This window comes from Hordeum vulgare, chromosome 6H, assembly GCF_904849725.1.
Source record: "Hordeum vulgare subsp. vulgare chromosome 6H, MorexV3_pseudomolecules_assembly, whole genome shotgun sequence".
Classification (NCBI taxonomy): domain Eukaryota; kingdom Viridiplantae; phylum Streptophyta; class Magnoliopsida; order Poales; family Poaceae; genus Hordeum; species Hordeum vulgare.
In genome coordinates this window covers 66,017,881-66,038,334 of record NC_058523.1, presented here as the reverse complement: position 1 = coordinate 66,038,334, position 20,454 = coordinate 66,017,881, and the positions used below count along the sequence as shown (strand labels likewise).

At 42.4% G+C, this 20,454-nt stretch overlaps 1 protein-coding gene across 1 annotated transcript; it reads right to left on the bottom strand.

The window, feature by feature from the left end:
- Positions 1 to 1,703: 1,703 nt before the first annotated feature.
- Positions 1,704 to 3,030, bottom strand: LOC123405595 (E3 ubiquitin-protein ligase BOI-like). Its single transcript, XM_045099227.1, has 2 exons — positions 2,758 to 3,030; positions 1,704 to 2,655 (listed from the first exon to the last, which is right to left on the bottom strand). The coding sequence occupies exons 1-2, from the start codon at positions 2,983 to 2,985 to the stop codon at positions 2,098 to 2,100; spliced, it is 786 nt and encodes a 261-aa protein (XP_044955162.1). The 5' UTR covers positions 2,986 to 3,030; the 3' UTR covers positions 1,704 to 2,097.
- Between the last annotated feature and the right edge of the window lie 17,424 nt (positions 3,031 to 20,454).

Here is a 20,454-nt window from a genome sequence, read left to right as displayed (position 1 = left end):
GCTACTCACTTCATCACGAGGGCACCAAGGTTGATGAAGAGGCCCTCCATGATCGATCCCCTTTCCGGCAGGGTGCCGAAACAGACCTTGAGATGGGAACACCGTGGAACAGAGACATGCGGCAGCTAAAAAAGTGTTTAGCAATGATATTTAGGGTTTTTGAAATATAAGTGAATTTATAGACCAAAGAACGGAACAAGAGGGCCCACCAAGGAGAGACAAGCCATCAAGGCGCGGCCACCCCCCTGGTCGCGTCCTGTTGGCTTGTGGCTCCCTCGTGTGGCTTCCGGTCTCTTCCGAAGCTTCTAGGTCATGTTTTGGTCTAGAGAAAATCATAAAAAAGTTTCGTGGCAATTGCACTTTGTTTGATAATGAAAAAATAAAAAACAGTAAAACACCCTGAAAACACCAACTGGCCCTCAGCACCGGGTTAATAGGTTTGTGCTTAAAAATAATATAAATTGATGAATTATGACCCCAAAAGTATCCAATGATGATAATATAACAGCATGAAACAATCAAAAATTATAGATACATTGGAGACGTGTCATGGAGCAGTACCGACCCATATATGATGAAGGTGAGAGAGCCCAAAGTAAAGCTCTAGCCTAGCGCAAAGTCACCACACATGATCGTAAATTCGATCTAGAGTCGATCTCCTGTCGACGCACTCGCTGAATGGTATGCCAACTGACGGAGCATAAAAAAACCAATGTCCTGAGTAGGGTTAAGAGCATAGCCGGAAGTATGAGAGAGGGTTGCACACGGGGTTTACCCTGGTTCGTTCCCTCGTAGCCGAGGTAACACCCTGCTCCTACTTTCTTTTCGATTAGTAGTTAGAACGCCTTGTGTGTGCGTGCTATACATTCAAGATCATAAAATCTACCAAGGCACAAGTCATGGAATAGAAGCACTCGACCTATCCCAATCCTCTTTTTTTACAGGGAACGAGAGCTAAGTTTTTACAAGGGCCCTGACCGACATTGCCAGTAGAACCTTTGGCTTGAATGCCAAGATCAAGCTTTATCATAAGCCGGGCCCTTGATCAATAGCCTAGGCAAGCCTGCAGCCATGTCTTCAAGGCTCTGAAGCCAGTCGTTCCTGACCGACGGGCGACCCATGGTATGATACACCCTTCATGTGTGTAGATCAGATCACTTGAGAGGCACTCGCGATTGAGGATGCCCATAGGAGGAGGTTGCTCCAACATATCCTTGTATCTTGTTGATGGTCACATTGTAGAATCTAAATGTCTTGTTTGTACAAAATTTAAATAATCTTTTGGCCTGTTAGATCTAAAATTGGTTCCCATCAGCTCCTTTTTATTAGATATCCTTTTTTTGCGGAAGCTTTTATTAGATACCTTAACCCCAGCCTGGTCAGCCTTTCCTCAAATGTGTCGTTTTGTGGCAAACCTTCTCTTCGTCATTCATGAATACAATTAAAGCATTTTCTTCTATATATTCAATTTTATGAATTTATACAAATCCAGCTTTGCCAGCCGAGCAATTTTTCTACAAATTCGACCAATCTTTGTGGACCATTGGATCTAAATCTGGCTTGTCCATTTTGGTTCCTTGCTATCTGATCACTAAACCCTAGTCACCCACCCACTCCTCGCTCGCGCCGCCAGGCGCCACACAACCTCTATCCTTCGTGCAATCATTTCGTCTCTACTACCATAGTCATACATGTCATCTTTCTCATCTTCCCAATATTTTCACACGACTGTATACACTATCTCTACCATCTCCCACCGCTCTGATGCGGCGATCAAGTAACTCATCGCAAACGCTTAGACATAGTAGTAGTACAAACTGTTTTTCTTCTTGTTGAATGAATGATACAGTAGCTTAAGAAGAAACCTAAACCAAACAAAAAAGAGGCTACTCATCCCTCATATCGAGGTCATCGAACCTTTGCGGTAGCATCCCCATCGAGAACAAACAAAGTAGAAGAAAACAAAACTTACAAAAGTCAATTTGAAAAAGGTTCAAAATGAAATAAAATGCCGACTCTAAAACTATGAAAATAATGACGCATGAATGTTCGGCCTGGCACCGGTTCATGCGTTCCAAGAACTATTACTTCCTTGCATCAGGAGAAGTTGATGCAGATGCTGCCCTGCTTGGCGCATCCACACGACGGGCACCACCATGCTGCTTCCGCGCATGGCCCGCAAACGGAGAGGTGCCGGCATGGTAGCATGACCACCACCGGCGCGCTCTGATTGCACCGCTTGCACATGCCGACTCCAGTTACCGGAGGCCCCACTACCGGCGTCTCCACCTCCACCTCCCCGCAGAACGCTACATGGTTCTCGCCCCAGCAGCATGACTCGGCGTCGTCCTCACCGTTGCCGCTGCCACTGCCACCGCCACCATAACGGGCCGCTTGCTGGGCGAGCGCCCGCTCTAGGTCGGCGCGGAGCACGTTGGCTGCGGTCTGCTTGGACTGCGCATCCATGCGCCACGCTTGAGCCTCCCTGTAGAGGGTCCTGAAGCGCTCCCCAAGTGCCCAGTTCACGCTCCAGCTCCGCATGATCTCCTGATCCTTGGCCAAGAGCAGTTTCTCGGCCATGGCCTTCACGGTCGAGACCGTGAGCGTCTCTTGCATCTGCCTCTCCTGCTCCAAAGTATTCCAAAACTTTTCTGCCTGCATCAACGATTACACGGTTAACGAAAGCTAGATAAGCATCAAACGCAAAGTATGGATCGGTACATGCATGCATGGTGGCGATTTGATCTGGGTACTTACCTGGTTGCGCACGTTGCGGTCGACGACGACCGGGTGCTGTTGCGCCTGAGCCGCGCCAAGCGTCGACGACTGCTCGTCCCGCTTCCGCTTGTTGGTGGTCATTTCTTGAGCGCCGTCAAACCTGACGCCCAACGTCGGCGACGGCGACGCTACGAGGCCATTGTACGAGTGGTATCCCTGCTGGCTGGGCACCGCAGAGCCATACAAAGGCTCATTGCTCATAGGCATCGTAGCGGCGGAGGCTCCAGCGGCGAGCCCGTGAGCAGCGGCAGTTTGGTGATGGCCCGTTCCGAGTATCATGTGGTGTAAGCGTTGGGCGTCCACGGCCATGATGCGCCCCTATATATAGAGCCAGGGCGGCGCGTTCCCGGAGTCAGATGTGAGGGGTGGGGTCATCGATCGGTGGGGTGGCAGACGACGCGCAAGGTTGGCAGCGAGCGGGTGCATTAATGGCCTTTGGTTGGCGTCGAGTGAGAAGAGCAACTGAAGATTATATTTGACCCCAGGAATAATACCTCTCCATTTCAGGATGAATTTTCATGTATTATGGTTCCCGTTTCAATCTTCCTAAATTTGGAGTAGAAACCAAGAATTTCTGTGTTTCTTTCTTTATTTATAAATCTGCAACGAACACCTATATATATATATTATATATGCACGGAAATAGCTTGGGTCGATTGATCGATCCTGATGACTTGCAAAACCCCGAGGAAAACCTAGATGCCAAGATTATTAGATGTGTATCCTCATTTATTTTTTCTTTTTCTTTTTCTTTTTCTTATTTTACATCAAATACTTGTCATAACTTAACTTGAGATAGCTGACAACACATGCGACGTGGTGTGTATACTCGTCTGCGGTAGTATATGTTCTGGCTCCAATTCAGCGTCCATTTCTGAGGAGTGGTTGCTTGATGAATCCTGTGGTGAATGGAAACCCAAATTAAACAAAACAAACTAATCTCTGGACTTGGCAAAGGGAAATTGCATTTTCATCGCTTAGTTCGTTCATGCACTGCATGCGTTCCCAGAATCGGCGCACGTAACTTTTAATGTACATATAGGCGTTCTTTGGCTGGCTAGCTGTAGACAGTTCAGGAAATGACGTAGGAAATTAGGGAAGTAAGTTAAAGCGTAGAGGCTCAAAATTAGAAAGAAAATAAATGATCTAACGGATCCGGTGAGAACAGATACCCAACGTCGGCCATTAATTTTTGCAAATCGGCATATATGGATTTATACGATTCATTTGGATGAAAATTACTTCTTTTCTATAATTGCCAAATATCTCTGCGAAGTGTGTACAAATCCATCGAATATATACTTTAACTTCGATCATTTGTTCCTTGCATATATACTTTATCGTCTTAAATTGCGGGATACAAATACTACTGCTGGAGGAAATCCATCCAAAACATGGCTTCTACAGTTGTGCAAAACAGTGCTGATCTGTATGCTACAACAGCAACAAATCATCACAATTCACACATCCAACCATATGTCTAAATGGTTTGCAACCCAAACTTGATATAAAAAGCCCGCATGGTTACAAAATCAAAATAAAGAAAGCAAAAGACCAAATAATTAAAGCTGCTGTAGAGGCTGGAGGTCCTCCTTTTCAAAAATTGCCTGTTAATAAACCTACCATTTACGTATCTTTGGAAAAGAATAACAAAGGACCAAATAATTTGGGACGCTGGTAATTGCCTGACGAAACGAACGATATGTTCGTTCCAGGGACGCGAACAGTCGGACGAGATCGTTAGTACGATCTCCCCCATGCCGAGCGACGTGCGTGGAGCGGACCAACCCAAAAACTGTGTGATGCGCACCGAAAACATCCCAATGTATGACGATGTACCAGGAACTGGGTCTAGGCTGCTTAGAAGTGGTATCAGAGCGGGGGTCCATACCATCCTATGAGGACTTTCTCAGGGGTGGGGGTGTCAGTAACCTGACCTTTGATTGTGCTAGTGACTTTAGTCCCACCTCGGATACGAGAGAAGACTAGGACTTCCTTATTAGGGAGAGTGCCACACTCCTTTCAAACCGGTCTTTAGGGATGTTGTGGGCTATTTGCGTATAGTAAAGTATTCGATGCGCATTGGAAACGTCCGAACGTATGCCGATGTACCAGGAACTGGGCCTAGGCTGCTAACAAGATCAAAGACTTGAAGAAAACAAGAACTACAATTGGGCACCCAAAACCTTCACAAAAACTACAGTCCCTTGAAAACATCTAGAATGTCCATACTAGATGGCAAAAATTGCCATGCACTAATGAACAAAACTATCATATATTTATGAAACAATAAAAATTATATGATAGAAAATTTCATGATTTGCTATGATGTTCAAATAAAAATTCATGACAACTCAAGGTGACAAAATTTCTCATGATATTACGAAAAAGACACAAAAAATGGACATATATGATAGAAGAAAAATATTTCTACAGAAATTGCCATTGGACATGTATAAAAACTTCTCAGCAATGTCGTATCGGTCAAATAAAAATTTCTTAACTTTACTATCTTTCAAATACACAAATATACCTGCATTTTTTGACACACACAAGCACCAAAAAGTGAACACAAGGACAAAAATTTCCATGACACAATTAAAAATTTGCAGTGATATTCATGCGGATTTTGAAGTTTTTGTCATTGTCCATGGAAAGTTTTTATGGAAAAATGTTCTATATAAGTTATTTTTACGCTTGCAATTTAGGATGGTGCATAAGTATCAAAATTTCACATGAAAAACTGGAGAAAGTAAAATATGACGTGGAAAAATAAAAATAAATATACTGTGAGCAAATAATAGTAAAGTTGCCATGTATATAGACATATTACAAAAATGAAAAATAGCAAGGGAAAAATATTTACCATTAAAAATGACATGCAATTTAAAATTGCCTTGTAATGTTAATTTGCCATGAGATGTAAAGTTAAATTTGCCATGGGTTTTCAAAATGAATTGCCATGTGAAAAAGCAAGAAAGTGCCATGGGCTATGGAGTTAAATCGTCATGAGAGTTGAAGATGATTTGTCATAGATGTAAAAAAGGTTAATTTTCCATGGACTTCAAATTAAAATTGAAATGGATTTTCTAAAAAATTGCAATATCAACATAGGTAAAATTTCCATGGCAAAAAAAGGTAATTTGCCAATATATAATTTACCATAGCAGCTTTTAAGCAAAAAAGAACTAAAATTGCTATCTCAACTGAAACTAATTTGTTTCCAGTATATAATTTACCATAGCATATTATAAAAAATAAAGAATAACATTTGACATGTTTTAAAAACTTTGAGGATTTGCCACGTTTTAGATAAGAACACAACTACATTAGCTAAAGTGAAGATGGTCCCGTTCAAAAGTAAAATGCCATGTTGCAAAAAAGAGAAAAGACATTTGCATGGTCCATATAATAAAACTTCCATGTTCCATAAACTTCATTTGCCATTATCTATTAAACTAAAGCTATGTGGTTCAAACAAAAGTGAATTTTGGCCACATTGGGAACAAAAGAAATTGCCATGCTCCATAAACTACATTCGCCCATTCTCCATGAAAGTAAATTGCCATAGTCGAGAAATATGAAGTAACTTTTCCATGTTGAAAAGAAAAAGAAAAATTGCACTAGCAAAAGTATTCTCAAATTTTCCATGGTATTTTTACCAAACTTAACATATTTTATGTGATTATATTGCCATGTATGTGAAAAACACAAAAAAGGATCAAATTTGCCATGGCAAAACACATATTCAAATTTCCCATGGCAAAATGCATATTTCAAATTTTCGAATGCACATTCATGTTCAAATTTGCCATGGAAAAATGCATGTTAAATTTGCTATGGTATTTTACCAATACTTGCCATCTTTTAGTGTGATTCAGTTATTCTCTAGGTAAAGTAACAAAACAAATTTAATGAATTTGCTATGGCAAAAAATGCATAATCAAAAAAGTTCATTTGATATTTTTAAATTTTTACATGCTTCTATAAAACAATTTTCCACGAATATAAGAGGATACAAAAAATGATGAAAAATTTATATGGCGAATGCATGCTCAAATTTGCCATGGTAGTTTGCCATGCTTATCCAAAAACAAATTGGCAGGAATATGAAAAAAATACAAAAACATGATTTGGGACAAGAACAAAAACATGTTGGTGAATCTGAAACAAGAACAAAAATGAATTGTCAAAGTCACCATTGCAACACATCTTAAGTTGTAAAAAAATTCCAGTATGACTAATTTGCCATGGAAAAATGCTTGCAATAGAGAATTATGATAACGAACATCTTCTATCGAATTTAACAACGTTGCTCAAAGCGTAGCAATTACTGACTAATAAACACTTAACATACCAAACACCCGCTATCAAATTTTACATCGCTCAAACTTCAGGATTACTTCAACAACTATACGAGATCACTCATGTAAATGTCAAATTCACCAACATTTAGCAAAACCGATCTCTAGAGTACTCGAAAGGAGTCACTACTATGATATTCAGGGCATATGCACACAGATGAAAACGGAAATGGTGATACCAGAGACAGAGAATGTATGGGTTAATACCTCAAACCAGGAGAGAGCTCGGGCTTCCAGGCAGATGCCCTCTTGTCGACGCCGCGCTATGGGACAACCACTGGTGACGGTGGGCATATGGGACTCCCAACACTAGTAGAAAGGAGGGCTTTGGTCCACTTGATGAAATCACATTAGTCCCGGTTCACTCACGAACCGGGACCCATGGGGGCATCGGTCCCAGTTCGTGACGCCAGGACGGCAACCGGGCCTCGTAGGCCATTGGTCCTGGGTCCAGACATGAACCGGGACCAATGTGCCTTGCTCCTGGCCCACAACCATTAGTCCCGGTTTGTGGCTGGAACCGGAACCAAATGTTGAACTTTAGTCTCGGTTCCAGCCACAAACCAGGACCAATGGTTGGCATATATATACCCCCTACCCGCGAGCAAAGCAGTGCACTGCTCTGTTTTTTTGGCCGGCCGTGGGAGAGCTTTGTGGTGCTCTAGCTCACCTCCTATGCACATGAGGTGTTCGATGAAATGCTCGAGACACACTTAAGCTTTCTCCTCTCGAATCTCCTTGTCCAAACTCCATTTTTCTCAAGTTTTCTGTAGATTCGGTGGTCCGTCCTGTCCCGTCTCCGTCCTCACCGCCGTCGATCGCCCGCGCCCATCTCAGCGGCGGCACCACCGTGGTTAGTCTCTTCTTCTTATCTTCTTTCTAAAATAAAAAAGTTTTCACTTGTATGATTTTGATAGATACTTATGTAATTTCTTTCTTTTATTATTGTTTCTTATTATATAGTGCGATGGTTTTGGTATCCGCCTCCATCGGCCATCGTCCTGTCTATTATAACTATATTATATAGTGCGATACTTATGTGGTATATATTATCTTTTATAAATATTTATTTTATTTAGTGTTTATGACAATTATGCCGACCAATGTGACATAGATATTTTAATCTAGAAGGTACGTGAACCGGAAATTCCAGCCGACATAGAAATTCTTGCCAAGAAGTTAAATCTGGTTGAAAAAGAAAACAATTACTTGAAAGAAAAAATACAAAGAGTTGAAGGGGAGAAGATGATATTGGAGTTGGATGTTGCCGATGTCGTCGACGATCACAAGATCAAGATGGATGCAATGCGCTTGAAGATTAGAAAGATTAGAAAATATGCCATTCATACTGAGGCTTGGTATCATTAGGTCGTTAGATCAATTGGTACTTTAGTTGCGGTTATGATCGCATTTGTTGTTGCATTTAAATTTTATAGTTTCAATGTATGTTCGAATTAGATGCTCTAGAGAGCAATATGTTGTTCAATAATGAAAACTATGTATGAACGTTATGTATTTATTTTGGTCAATATTGTACTTTGGCTTTAATGTGATGAAGAATGTCTATTAGTTTGGTCACTTCTCTATTCATGATATGTTGTAATGGTTTTTAATACACTTTATTATATAACGCACGCAAATGAACCGACAATGGATGTAGGGTGACCGACGCACCTCCGAGTATATTTAGGGCCTGCATAATTTTCTCGAAGCGGCTGAGGCAAACAAGCATAATGGTTTTATGCATTGTCGATGTACTGTCTGTGGGAATACGAAGGAATTCTCCGACTATAAAACCCTTCACTTCCACCTGCTTCATAAGGGTTTTATGTCACACTATAATGTTTGGACCAAGCACGGAGAAAGAGGGGTTATGATGGAAGACAACATAGAAGAAGAGGATGATGACAACTACCCGCCCCTGAATACGGTGATGCTGTAATGGGGGAAGCTGAAGATCAAGATGAACCAGACGATGTGCCCAATGATGATCTTCGTTGGGTCATTGTTGATGCACATAGAAATGCGAAAGTGAAATGGAGAAGTTGAAGTTCGAACGAATGTTAGAGGATCACAAAAAAGGGTTGTACCCAAATTGCGAAGATGACAACACCAAGCTCGGTACCACACTGGAATTGCTGCAATGGAAGGCACACAATGGTGTATCTCACAAGGGATTTAGTTCGCTACTGAAAATAATGAAGAAGAAGCTTCGGAAGGATAACGAATTGTCCGGCAGTACGTATGAAGCAAAGAAGGTTCTATGCCCTATAGGATTGGAGGTGCAGACGATACATGCATGCCCTAATGACTGCATCCTCTACCGTGGTGCGTATGGGGATTTGAACAAATGCCCGGTATGCGGCACATTGCGGTATAAGATAAGAAGAGATAACCTTGGTGATGTTGAGGGCCAGCACACCGGGAAGATGGTTCCTAACAAGGTGATGTGGTATGCTCCTATAATACCACGGCTGAAGCATCTATTCAGAAACAAAAAAAGCATGCTGGTTTGATGCAATGGCACATAAAAGACCGTAAGAAAGACGGGAAGTTGAGAGCACCCGCTGACGGGTCGCAGTGGAGAAAGATCAAGAGAAAGTGGAGTGACATTACACGTGACCCAAGGAACATATGGTTTGGTTTAAGTGCAGATGGCGTTAATCCTTTTGGGGAGCAGAGCAGCAAGCATAGCACATGGCCTGTGACTCTATGTATGTATAACTTTCCTCCTTGGTTGTGCACGAAGCGGAAGTTCATTAGAATGCGATTGCTCATCCAAGGCCCTAGGCAACTTGACAATGACATTGATGTGTACCTAAGGCCATTAGTTGATGAACTTTTACACCTATGGAATGGAAATGGTGTACTTGTGTGGGATGAGAACAACAAGACGAATTTGACCTACATGCCTTGCTGTTTGTAACCATCAACTATTGGCCTGCTCTCAGTAACCTTTCAGGACAGATAAACAAGGGATACAATGCATGCACACACTGTTTAGATGACACCGACATTATATATTTGGACAAATGCAGGAAGAATGTGTACTGGGCCATCGTCGGTTTCTTCCGACCAACCATCAACGTCGAAAGAAAGGAAAGCATTTCAAAGATGAGGCAGATCACCAGAAGAAGCCTGCCCTCCATACTGGTGATCACATACTTGATATGGTCAATGATATACAAGTAATATTTGGAAAGGGTCCTAGCGGACTATTTGTTCTGAATGGCGATGCGGGACGCGCACTCATGTGGAAGAAGAAAACTATATTTTGGGACCTACCCTATTGGAAAGACCTAGAGGTCCGCTCTGCAATCGACGTGATGCACATGACGAAGAATCTTTGCGTGAACCTGCTAGCCTTCTTGGGAGTGTATGGGAAGACAAAAGATACACTGGAGGCATGGGAGCAACATCAAGGTGTGCATGAAAAAGACGGCATGCATCCAAAGTAGTATGAAGGTCCTGCCAGCTATGCTCTTACCAAAGAAGAGAAGGAAATATTCTTTGAATGTCTGCTCAGTATGAAGGTCCCCTCTGGCTTCTCGTCGAATATAAAGGGAATAATAAATATTGCAGAGAAAAAGTTCCAGAACCTAAACTCTCATGACTGCCACATGATTATTACGCAACTACTTCCGGTTGCATTGAGGGGGCTTCTAACGGAAATGTTCGATTAGCCATTGTGAAGCTATGTGCATTCCTCAATGCAATCTCTCAGAAGGTGATCGATCTAGAAATCCTGCCAAGGTTAAGGAGTGATTTAGTGCAATGTCTTGTTAGTTTCGGGCTGGTGTTCCGACCATCCTTCTTCAATATCATGACGCACGTCCTAGTTCATCTAGTCGACGAGATTGTTGTTCTCGACCCTGTATTTCTACACAATATGTTCCCCTTTGAGAGGTTCATGGGAGTCTTAAAGAAATATGTTCGTAACCGCGCTAGGCTAGAAGGAAGCATCTCCATGGGCCATCAAACAGAGGATGTCATTGTGTTTTGTGTTGACTTCATTCCTGACCTTAAGAAGATTGGTCTCTCAATCGCGGTATGAGGGGAGACTGACTGGAAAAGGCACCCTAGGAGCGGACTCAATAATATGTACGGACATGCAGTCTTGGTCTCAAGCATACTACACAGTTCTACAGAATCTACCTTGGTGACCCCGTATGTCGATGAACACAATAATATTTTGCGCTCCAAACACCCGGAGCAGTGTGAGGACTGGATTACATATGAACACATCAGGACTTTTCGCAGTTGGTTGCAAAAACGTCTCATGGGTGACAACACTGTTTCTCATGAGCTGTACTCGTTGGCCAGGGGACCATCTTGGACTGTATTGACTTATCAAGGGTACGAGATAAACGGGAATACATTTTACACGATCGCCCAAGATCAAAAGAGCACCAACCAAAATAAGGATGTCCGCTTTGATGCAGCAAACACCAACAGGGGAAATATGGGAACTTGACTATGGAGATGATTTCAAGGTCCCTTTGTTTCAATGCAAATGAGTCAATCTGTCAGGAGGCGGGGTACTGATAGACCCAGAGTATGGAATGACAACGGTGGATCTGAACAATCTTGGGTACACATACGAACCATTCGTCCTAGCCAATGATGTGGCGCGGGTTTTCTATGTGAAGGACATGTCTACCAAACTGAGAAAAAGAAAATATAAGGTAGTGAATACATCATACGATGAGCCAAGGTGCCACATAGGTCTTTCAGGAAAAAGAGACATCATGGGATTGGAGAGAAAGACACACATGTCTAAAGATTATGAAAAGTATCATGAAATTCCTCCCTTCAAAGTCATGGCTGATCCAAGCACCGTGTTAAATGATGAAGATTATCCATGGTTACGGCGCAATAAGCAAAGGACACAAGCGAAGAACTAGTGAAGAAATGAAATGCCTTTTGTAACAGTTGAGTTTTCCTATGAAACCATGATACTTTGAAAGAGATTGTCCGATTTGTACATGAAGTGCATCCAATTTTTGTCGTAACCCTCTCACTACTAGAAAAAGGGCTATAACTAATATGGACATTAATGGCGCACCATGTATGTGGTGCGCCACTGCTATATAGCAGTGGCGCACCAGAGACTGGTGCGCCATTAGTGTTACTAATGGCGCACCTTGTGTGTGGTGCGCCATTACTATCTTTGTCCTGGCCCCTCACCCTTTCCTAGACATATCAGTTGCGCACCAGTGGGAGTGCGCCATTACTAGTTTTAACTAGTAATGGCGCACCACATCCACGGTGCGCCCGTACTAACAATTGTTTTTTCAGTGTTTTTCAGAACTACTAATGGCGCATTCTTACCAGGTGCGCCATTAGTAACCCTCGTTACCAATGGGGCATTCTTAGGTGGGTGCACCATTGATAACCAGAAGTGAAAAAAAACTCCCGCTCCCCTCCCCTCGTGGCTCTCTTCCCCATCCAATCCAGCGAAACTCCCGCTCTCACGCGAGCCCTCCGGCCACCCCTCCCACCACACCTGCCGCCGCCGGCTGGCCCTCCGGCCGCCTCCCTCACCGCACCTGTCGCCGCCGTCTGAACCCCCTGCTCCCCCTCGCCGCTGCGCCACCGTCTGCCTCGCACCGCGCCCGCCCCGGTCCCTGCCTCTCCCCACCGCCGCCAGGAACCCCCAATGATGGGCGACGACAAGGGCACCGCCGCCTCCCCCTCCACCTCCGCCGCGCTCTCCTCCTTCGGCTGCGAGGTTCGCCCCCCCTCCCTCCCCCGTATAGAACCCTCTAAGATAAGAACGAGCAGATGATTTCTACAATTCTACTAGAGAACACATCACATGATTCTCATAGGTGATTCTATTCCGAGTACACCATATCATCCAACAAATGGCATACAACCAAGAAATACTTTGCCATAGAGTATTGGGGCAACTATTAGTGCCAAGCACTTTGGCAACAATGCCCCAGGTTACTTTAGCCACTCCACAACCGAAAAAGAGGTCGCTGACAGATTCCATTTCAGGACAGAAGGAACACAAAGGATTTCCTTCCCATTATCTTTTCGTCAGATTATCTCTATTTTTTTGTTGCGGGGTTCAGATTATCTCTAGTTAACACCGCATTCTTGAAATAATTACCAGAGGAAATTCTTCATTTTCAAAGAAATAGCTGCCATTCCAAATCAACTTATCATTAGCACACGAGATATGCCTCTCAAGCCAAGAATACATTGAATTAGTGGAAAACAAACCAGATTTGGTGAGCTCCATTTGATACCATCAGGTAAGTCAGACCGGGGAATCGCATTAGCTTTACCAATAATTTACTCCCACTACTTGCTCAGAATATCTGTAAGACGATGCCGTAAATTCTCACAAAAGTTTTTAGAATAACAATACTCCACGGTACAGTTCTGGCCATGAGAAATATAAAAAATATCAGGGTGGATAGAATTTGCTTAGAAGTTTTATGATGGAGCGCCGCAGTAAGACAAGCAAGTTGTTTCTGAATTACATGCACAAGCCCATGGGAGCAATGATTGTGGGGAGATTGATACTCCCGCACTCATAGTGCAGGCCTTAGAGATCTTTTTGAGATTTTGTCACTTCCTTAGTCTGTAATTATTTTCTGCCTTGCTATTAGTACATACTCTAGATTGTCTTGAAATGTTAATTTACAGACTTAACGACATCGTACAAAAGTTCTATCAGTTTTACTGCACCTGCCGATCAATTAATAGATGAAGTGCCTACGTGGAACACACTGGGTGCTCACCGTCTTTTGCTAGGAAAGAGTCCAGTCAGTTTAAAGATCGTATTAGAGTTTGAATGAATCACCGGCTTGTGATCAAGTATTGTTTGGGTCGATGTGCAGACACCTCCAGTTCTACCATAATGTGAGTTTCTCAACCACATTTATTAAGTAATTTATATTGTTTATTTAAACATAGTTGACAACTTATTTCCATTGACAACTTATTTTCATTCTTCAAAAAATATAAGGAAAATGGTAGACAGAACCTATTACTACAATGATGAAGCAGAATTAACTTGTCAGGAGATACATCATCTTGTCCAATTTATCATTGATCTTGAGAATTACAATACCAATCAACAAACTTCCCAACATTATGGTCAATATGTGGCACTAGTGCACGTGGTGAACTACGGTAACATGCATGGAGATTGCATGGTAAGATTTTCTACTATTACGACATCCATGCATCTTTTGCATAAATTCTTGTAAAACTAAACTACATTGCTAGCTACAAAGCTAATACTATGTTTTCAACAGAAAATCCCGGAAGATTGTGTGCCTCATCTAATGTTACCAGGAGGTCGCGCTGATGTTATGATGATACGGCCAGCATGGCCAGGCAGCCTAGGTATCTGATTTACTCCTGCCCATACCGGATTTCTAAAACCGATGAAGTCATGACAATCAAAGATTCGAAAAATGTATGGTCTATCCTAGAGATCTACTTGGAAGAAACATTGTGCGTAGGCGAAGAATTTGAGACAAGATGATCTCCATTCTCCATAATGGAGAGTCAGGGCCTATCTTGTTTTTTGATATTCTACCTAAGCAGAGGAGTAGGTCCTAGGTTCAGTGTGTTATTATGTGCTACAATGTGATGATGTGCTACAATGTGTTAATGTGATGATGTGCTACAATGTGTTAATGTGATGATGTGCTACAATGTATTAAATAGTATTGGTGGTAATGACTATGATGATTATTAGCTATTTTCGAGATGATGTGATGATGTGCTACAATGTGTTAGAGTTAACGATGATGATGATGTGGAGTTGTGATTATGACTAGTGACCAACTTTTGTTATATGATGTCTCATTGACTATGATGATTACTTCTACATCACTATGTATCGCTATTTTCGATATGATGTGATGATATTTTATGAAACTATTATATAGAATATGTATCACTTACTTCTACATCACTTATATTCTGTGCTGTAGCGTATTTTGTAACCTGTGCAAATATCAGAAAAGCAAAAAAAAATAAAAAATCCTAATATTCATAGTAGTGGCGCACCATCTAAAAGTGCGCCATTAGTAAACCCAAAGTAGTGGTGCAATTCTGGGCCTACTAATGGCGCACAGTGGCGCACCAAGGGTGCGCCATTACTATTTATTAGTAGTGGCGTGGTAATAGCGGCGCACCTATAGTGCGCTATTAATAGGCCAAATAGGTGCGCCAGTAATAGCCTTTTTTCTAGTAGTGTCTCAACTTTTTAGCACAAACTATGTGCGTGAAATGATCATACCATACCAACTTCCAACCTTTTCAGAGTTAATTAGTAGAGCTTTTCAATTTAAGGGTCATTTTCTCAAAAAAATCAGTGAATGCATGAAATACACCAAATGAAGTCAAAAATTATTGAAAATTGATGATGTGGCTTTGAATGGTGCATTTTGAACACAAAAAAAGTCTCGAGTTCAAATAAGTTCAAAAAATGAAATCCCTTTGTAATAGATGAGTTTTCGTATGAAACACTCATACATTGAAAGAGATTGTGTGTTTTGTACACGAAGTGCATCCAATTTTTGCCGTAAGCCTCTCAACATTTCAGCACATGCTATGTGGGTGAAATTATGATACCATGCCAACTTTCAACCTTTTCAGAGTTTATTTGTAGTGCTTTTCAATTTCATGGTCATTTAGCTAAAAAATCAGTAAATGCATGAAAAATATCAAATGAAGTCAGAAATTGTTGAAAATTGATGATGTGGCTTTGAATGGTGATTTTGAACACAAGAAAAGTCTGGAGTTGAAATAAGTTCAAAAAATGAAATCCCTCTGTAACAGATGAGTTTTTGTATGAAACCTTGATACTTTGAAAGAGATTGTGCGTTTTATACACGAAGTGCATCCAGTTTTTGCCGTAACCCTCTCAACTTTTTAGCACGTGCTATGTGGGTGAAATGATGATACCATGGCAACTTTCAACCTTTTCAGAGTTCATTTGTAGTGTTTTTCAATTTAAGGGTCATTTCACGCAAAAAATCAGTAAAAACATGAAAAATACCAAATGAAGTAAGAAATTATAGAAAATTAATGATGTGCCTTTGAATGGTGAATTTTGAACACACAAAAAGTATGGATTTTAAATAAGTTCAAAAAACGAAATCCCTTTGTAACAGATGAGTTTTCGTATGAAACCGTGATACTTCAAAAGAGATTGTGCGTTTCTTACACGAAGTGCGTCCAGTTTTTGCCATAACCCTCTCAATTTTTTAGCACATGCTTTGTGGTTGAAATGATGATACCATGCCAAATTTCAACCTTTTCAGAGTTTATTTGTAGTGCTTTTCAATTTCATGGTCATTCAGCTCAAAACAAATCAGTAAATGCATGAAAAATACCAAATGTAGTCAGAAATTGTTGAAAATGGATGATGTGGCTTAGAATGGTGGATGTTGAACACATAAAAAGTCCGGAGTTCAAATAAGTTCAAAAAAATGAAATCCCTTTGTAACAAATGAGTTTTCGTGTGAAACCCTAATACTTCAAAAGAGATTGTGCGTTTTGTACACGAAGTGCATCCAGTTTTTGTCGTAACCCTCTCAACTTTTTAGCACATGCTATGTGGGTGAAATGATGATACAATGCCAACTTTCAACCTTTTCAGAGTTCATTTCTAGTGCTTTTCAATTTAAGGGTCATTTAGCTAAAAAAATCAGTAAATGCCTAAAAAATACCAAATGAAGTCAGAACTTGTTGAAAATTGATGATGTGACTTTGAATGGCGCATTTTGAACACACAAAAAGTCTGGAGTTCAAATAAGTTGAAAAAAATGAAATCCCTTTGTAATAGATGAGTTTTCGTATGAAACCCTCATACTTAGAAAGAGATTGTGCATTTTGTACACGAAGTGCATCTAGTTTTTGCCATAACCCTCTCAACATTTTCGCACATGCCATGTGAGTGAAATGATGATACTCTCGGGACCCCGATCCTAAGCCAAAGGAATCTAGCCTGTAACACATCGCATCCCTTTGCGGTCTCACGCACGGTTAACCCCACGGCTGCCTCCTTACCTTAGCCGGGACCGTTTGCGGCTTTTGACTCACGTATGCAATTGTGTCGCTAGCATTCCAATGTCAAAGAACCCGGGTCGACATAACTAGTCATAAAGTCAAGTAGCCCAACTGTAAAGAGACAGGCATACATAACCCAGCAAAGCAGGTGTCGGTCATCAGCGAGCGTAGACGAGTCGTAGCAAGCTACAAGGACTCCACTACCCCGCGTGACATTTCCCCGTAGGGACATACACAACACCTAAGAAGGATACATGCCGGTCAACCAATGTGTCCGGAGCAGTAGCGAACTGCCAGGCTCGGTGGAAACACAAAGGGGCATTTCTCTGTATAGAGAGCTACTAAGGGCATACGACTAGGTGTCGAGTCCCATACATATCACAGTGCATCACACGTACGCATGACATACTTGATATGCATAGATCCAACAATGGCATCACAACATAACCATACAACATCGCAACATTTCTTTAGAAGACTCGGAAGAGTCTTACATAATAAGTTCATACAGGTAGGGGTCACACAGTTGTAAACCAAGCGGAAGCATTAAAGCCGTCTGAGTACATAAAGTTGAAAGGAAAAGGCATAAAGCCTGACTATCTACAGATCCCTTCTGAAAGGGGCCAGGTCATAACTGGGACACCAGCTACTCGTCATCATCGAGGTCTAGATAGAACCCACCTATTGGCTCGTGGGTATCTTCTGCAACATTTATTTAACAAACATGAGTACAAAGGTACTCAACAAGACTTTAGAACAAAACTCTCTACTCATGCACATGTATCAATAAAAGGGGTTGTGGGGTTTCATGCAGCGAGCCAGCTTTGACTCTTGGCTAGATTAAACTACAATTTTTAAACAATTTTAACAACTTTCATAAGTCGTACACGAGTCCACTACCACCACAAGAATACACTAACATGGACTCCTTTCCGTCTCCCTACGGAAATGCCATACATGATACTAACACTTATCTTTATACTTTTATGAGTAGCCATTAAAGTTTTCTATGAACAACCTATATCTCCAAGTAGTCCATATCCGCGGACGCGGCTATTCGAATAGATCATAACCCTACAGGGGTGTACTTCTTCACACACGCTCTCGCCACTTATCGCCATGTGCATGTCATGCACCTCGGCAATCTTCAAGCGGAAGCCCAGCGAGGGAGTCGGCCACGACCGTTAACCACGCTAATACCTAGTCCAGGTTTATCGCCTATTTGAGACTGAACCCGCACGGAAGTCCGGCCGAGGTTTCTAGTACGGCCCCAAACGATTTGCGCAGGGTTCCCAAGCCCACCATCCGGGTGCCACTTGGTACACCGTGCCACTGCCTACCGCATCATAGCCACGTCTAAGGTCAGCACCATGCACGGCCTCCAGCATGACTATAAATACTAGAAACTACTTGCAATTCTTGGACCGAGTACTAAGCGATTAATAAGTCGAGCGGGGTCATATTTCAGGGCCCAGCATTTGGTAGTAACTAGTCTTGGATTACATACACGGAACTCAGTTCCTAAGGACGGTTCCAATGAAACAACCCGCCATGTACTCCTACATAGCCTTTCATCGGTACCTTTAACAAATCAGGTTCCACACTTATTCTTTGTCACTAGAACACATTCATCAATTCATGTTCATCACCCAGATGAAACAGACCTGACACAACTCTAGGCATAGCAAGCATAGAAGAATAAGACACATCATGGCTCAAGCAACTACCAGGTATGCTATGTTGCAAGGTTTGGCTATTTACTATGACAATGACAGGTCATGCAAAGGAATAGGTTCAACTACCGAACCAAAGCATTTGAAGTATTTTGTCCTAATGCAATAAGTGGGAGCAAGAGAAGAACATGGGATTATATCGGGACGATCAAAACGGTGCTTGCCTTGTTGCTCAGTAGAAGGATTAAATCCGTGAGTCGGATATTCGGACGTATCCGGAAGGGCAGAGCCTACCGAAATAATAACGACAATCAATATGATTCAAATGCAACAGTATGATGCATGATCATGGCATGAAATGAAATGTAGCATGGTTTGGGTTGACTAATAGAACCTTAGTATGAATCTGATTTGAATTCAAAATTCAAATATTATTTGAAATAATATATTTATCAAATTCATTTAATTGATTTGACCTGATGTTGTTTCATAACTTTGTTTGTCATGGATGAAAATATCACCATTGTGTTCATTTAATTTTTCTGATTATTTTCCATATATTATTTGTCAAATTTGGAGTTATATTTAATTTTCTATGAATTTCCAAAGTTTTGAACTTATTCTGGAATCATTCTAAAACAGAAATAGTATTACTGCATCAGCATGACATCAACAGGTCAATCTGGCCGTTGAAAGTCAAACCTGACTAGTGGGATGCACTGGTTAGTGACTCTGGTTAGTTTTTAGTTACACTTTAAGTTAAATAGCTAATTAACAGTGGCTCGCCCACATGTCAGTGTCTAATTAGTAATTAATATTTTCTTTAATTCTGTTTAGGTTAGTTTTATTGAACCAGGGGCTGGCCCCACCTGTCATAGGCTCAGGGGGGTTGAACCCACCGGCGACAAGGTCGATCTCGCCGGCGGTGAGCCTCCGGTAGCACTAGGGACGGCGTAGAGCGTCGGAAACGCGTCTCCGATGACTAATCGAGCGGCGGAAGGCACTGGGAGAACGACCACTCGATGGCACGCACGATGGAGTAAACCCGAGGGGCTGGGGTGGCTGGAATCGACGCCGGCAACGAGCTTGGCAGCGGCCGAAGGTCGGGCCTCATCGAGGTCACTGCAACGGGGTTCAACATGCGCAGGGATGGGCTCCTACGACACCTACTCGACGAGCTGGAGCCGATGGTGGCCTCGGAATGATCAACCTATCACCGGAGCGTCACCGGCGAGGAGCTCCCGCGGCGGATCTCGTCGGGCTCCGGTGGAATCGGGGCTTAGAGCTCGGGAACGAGGGGGAAAAGCACGGGAATAGATTCCTCATCTCACAGAGAGGGAAAAGGCGACAAGAGCTGGCTCGGGGATGGACTAGAGACGACGAATCAACGACGACGAGCTTGGCGGCTGAAGGTTGAAGATGACGGCGCTCTGGCGTCTCGGGCGCTCTCGGCGTTGTGTGGCTAGCTGGGAAGCTTCGGGACGTCTCGGCGGAGCTTGTGCCCAGCTCAAAAGCAGGGAAGGGTGGTCGGAGCGACGGCTAGCTCGAGCTCGAGCTCGGCTCTAATGGCGGTCGAGAGAGAGGGGAGCAGGAGG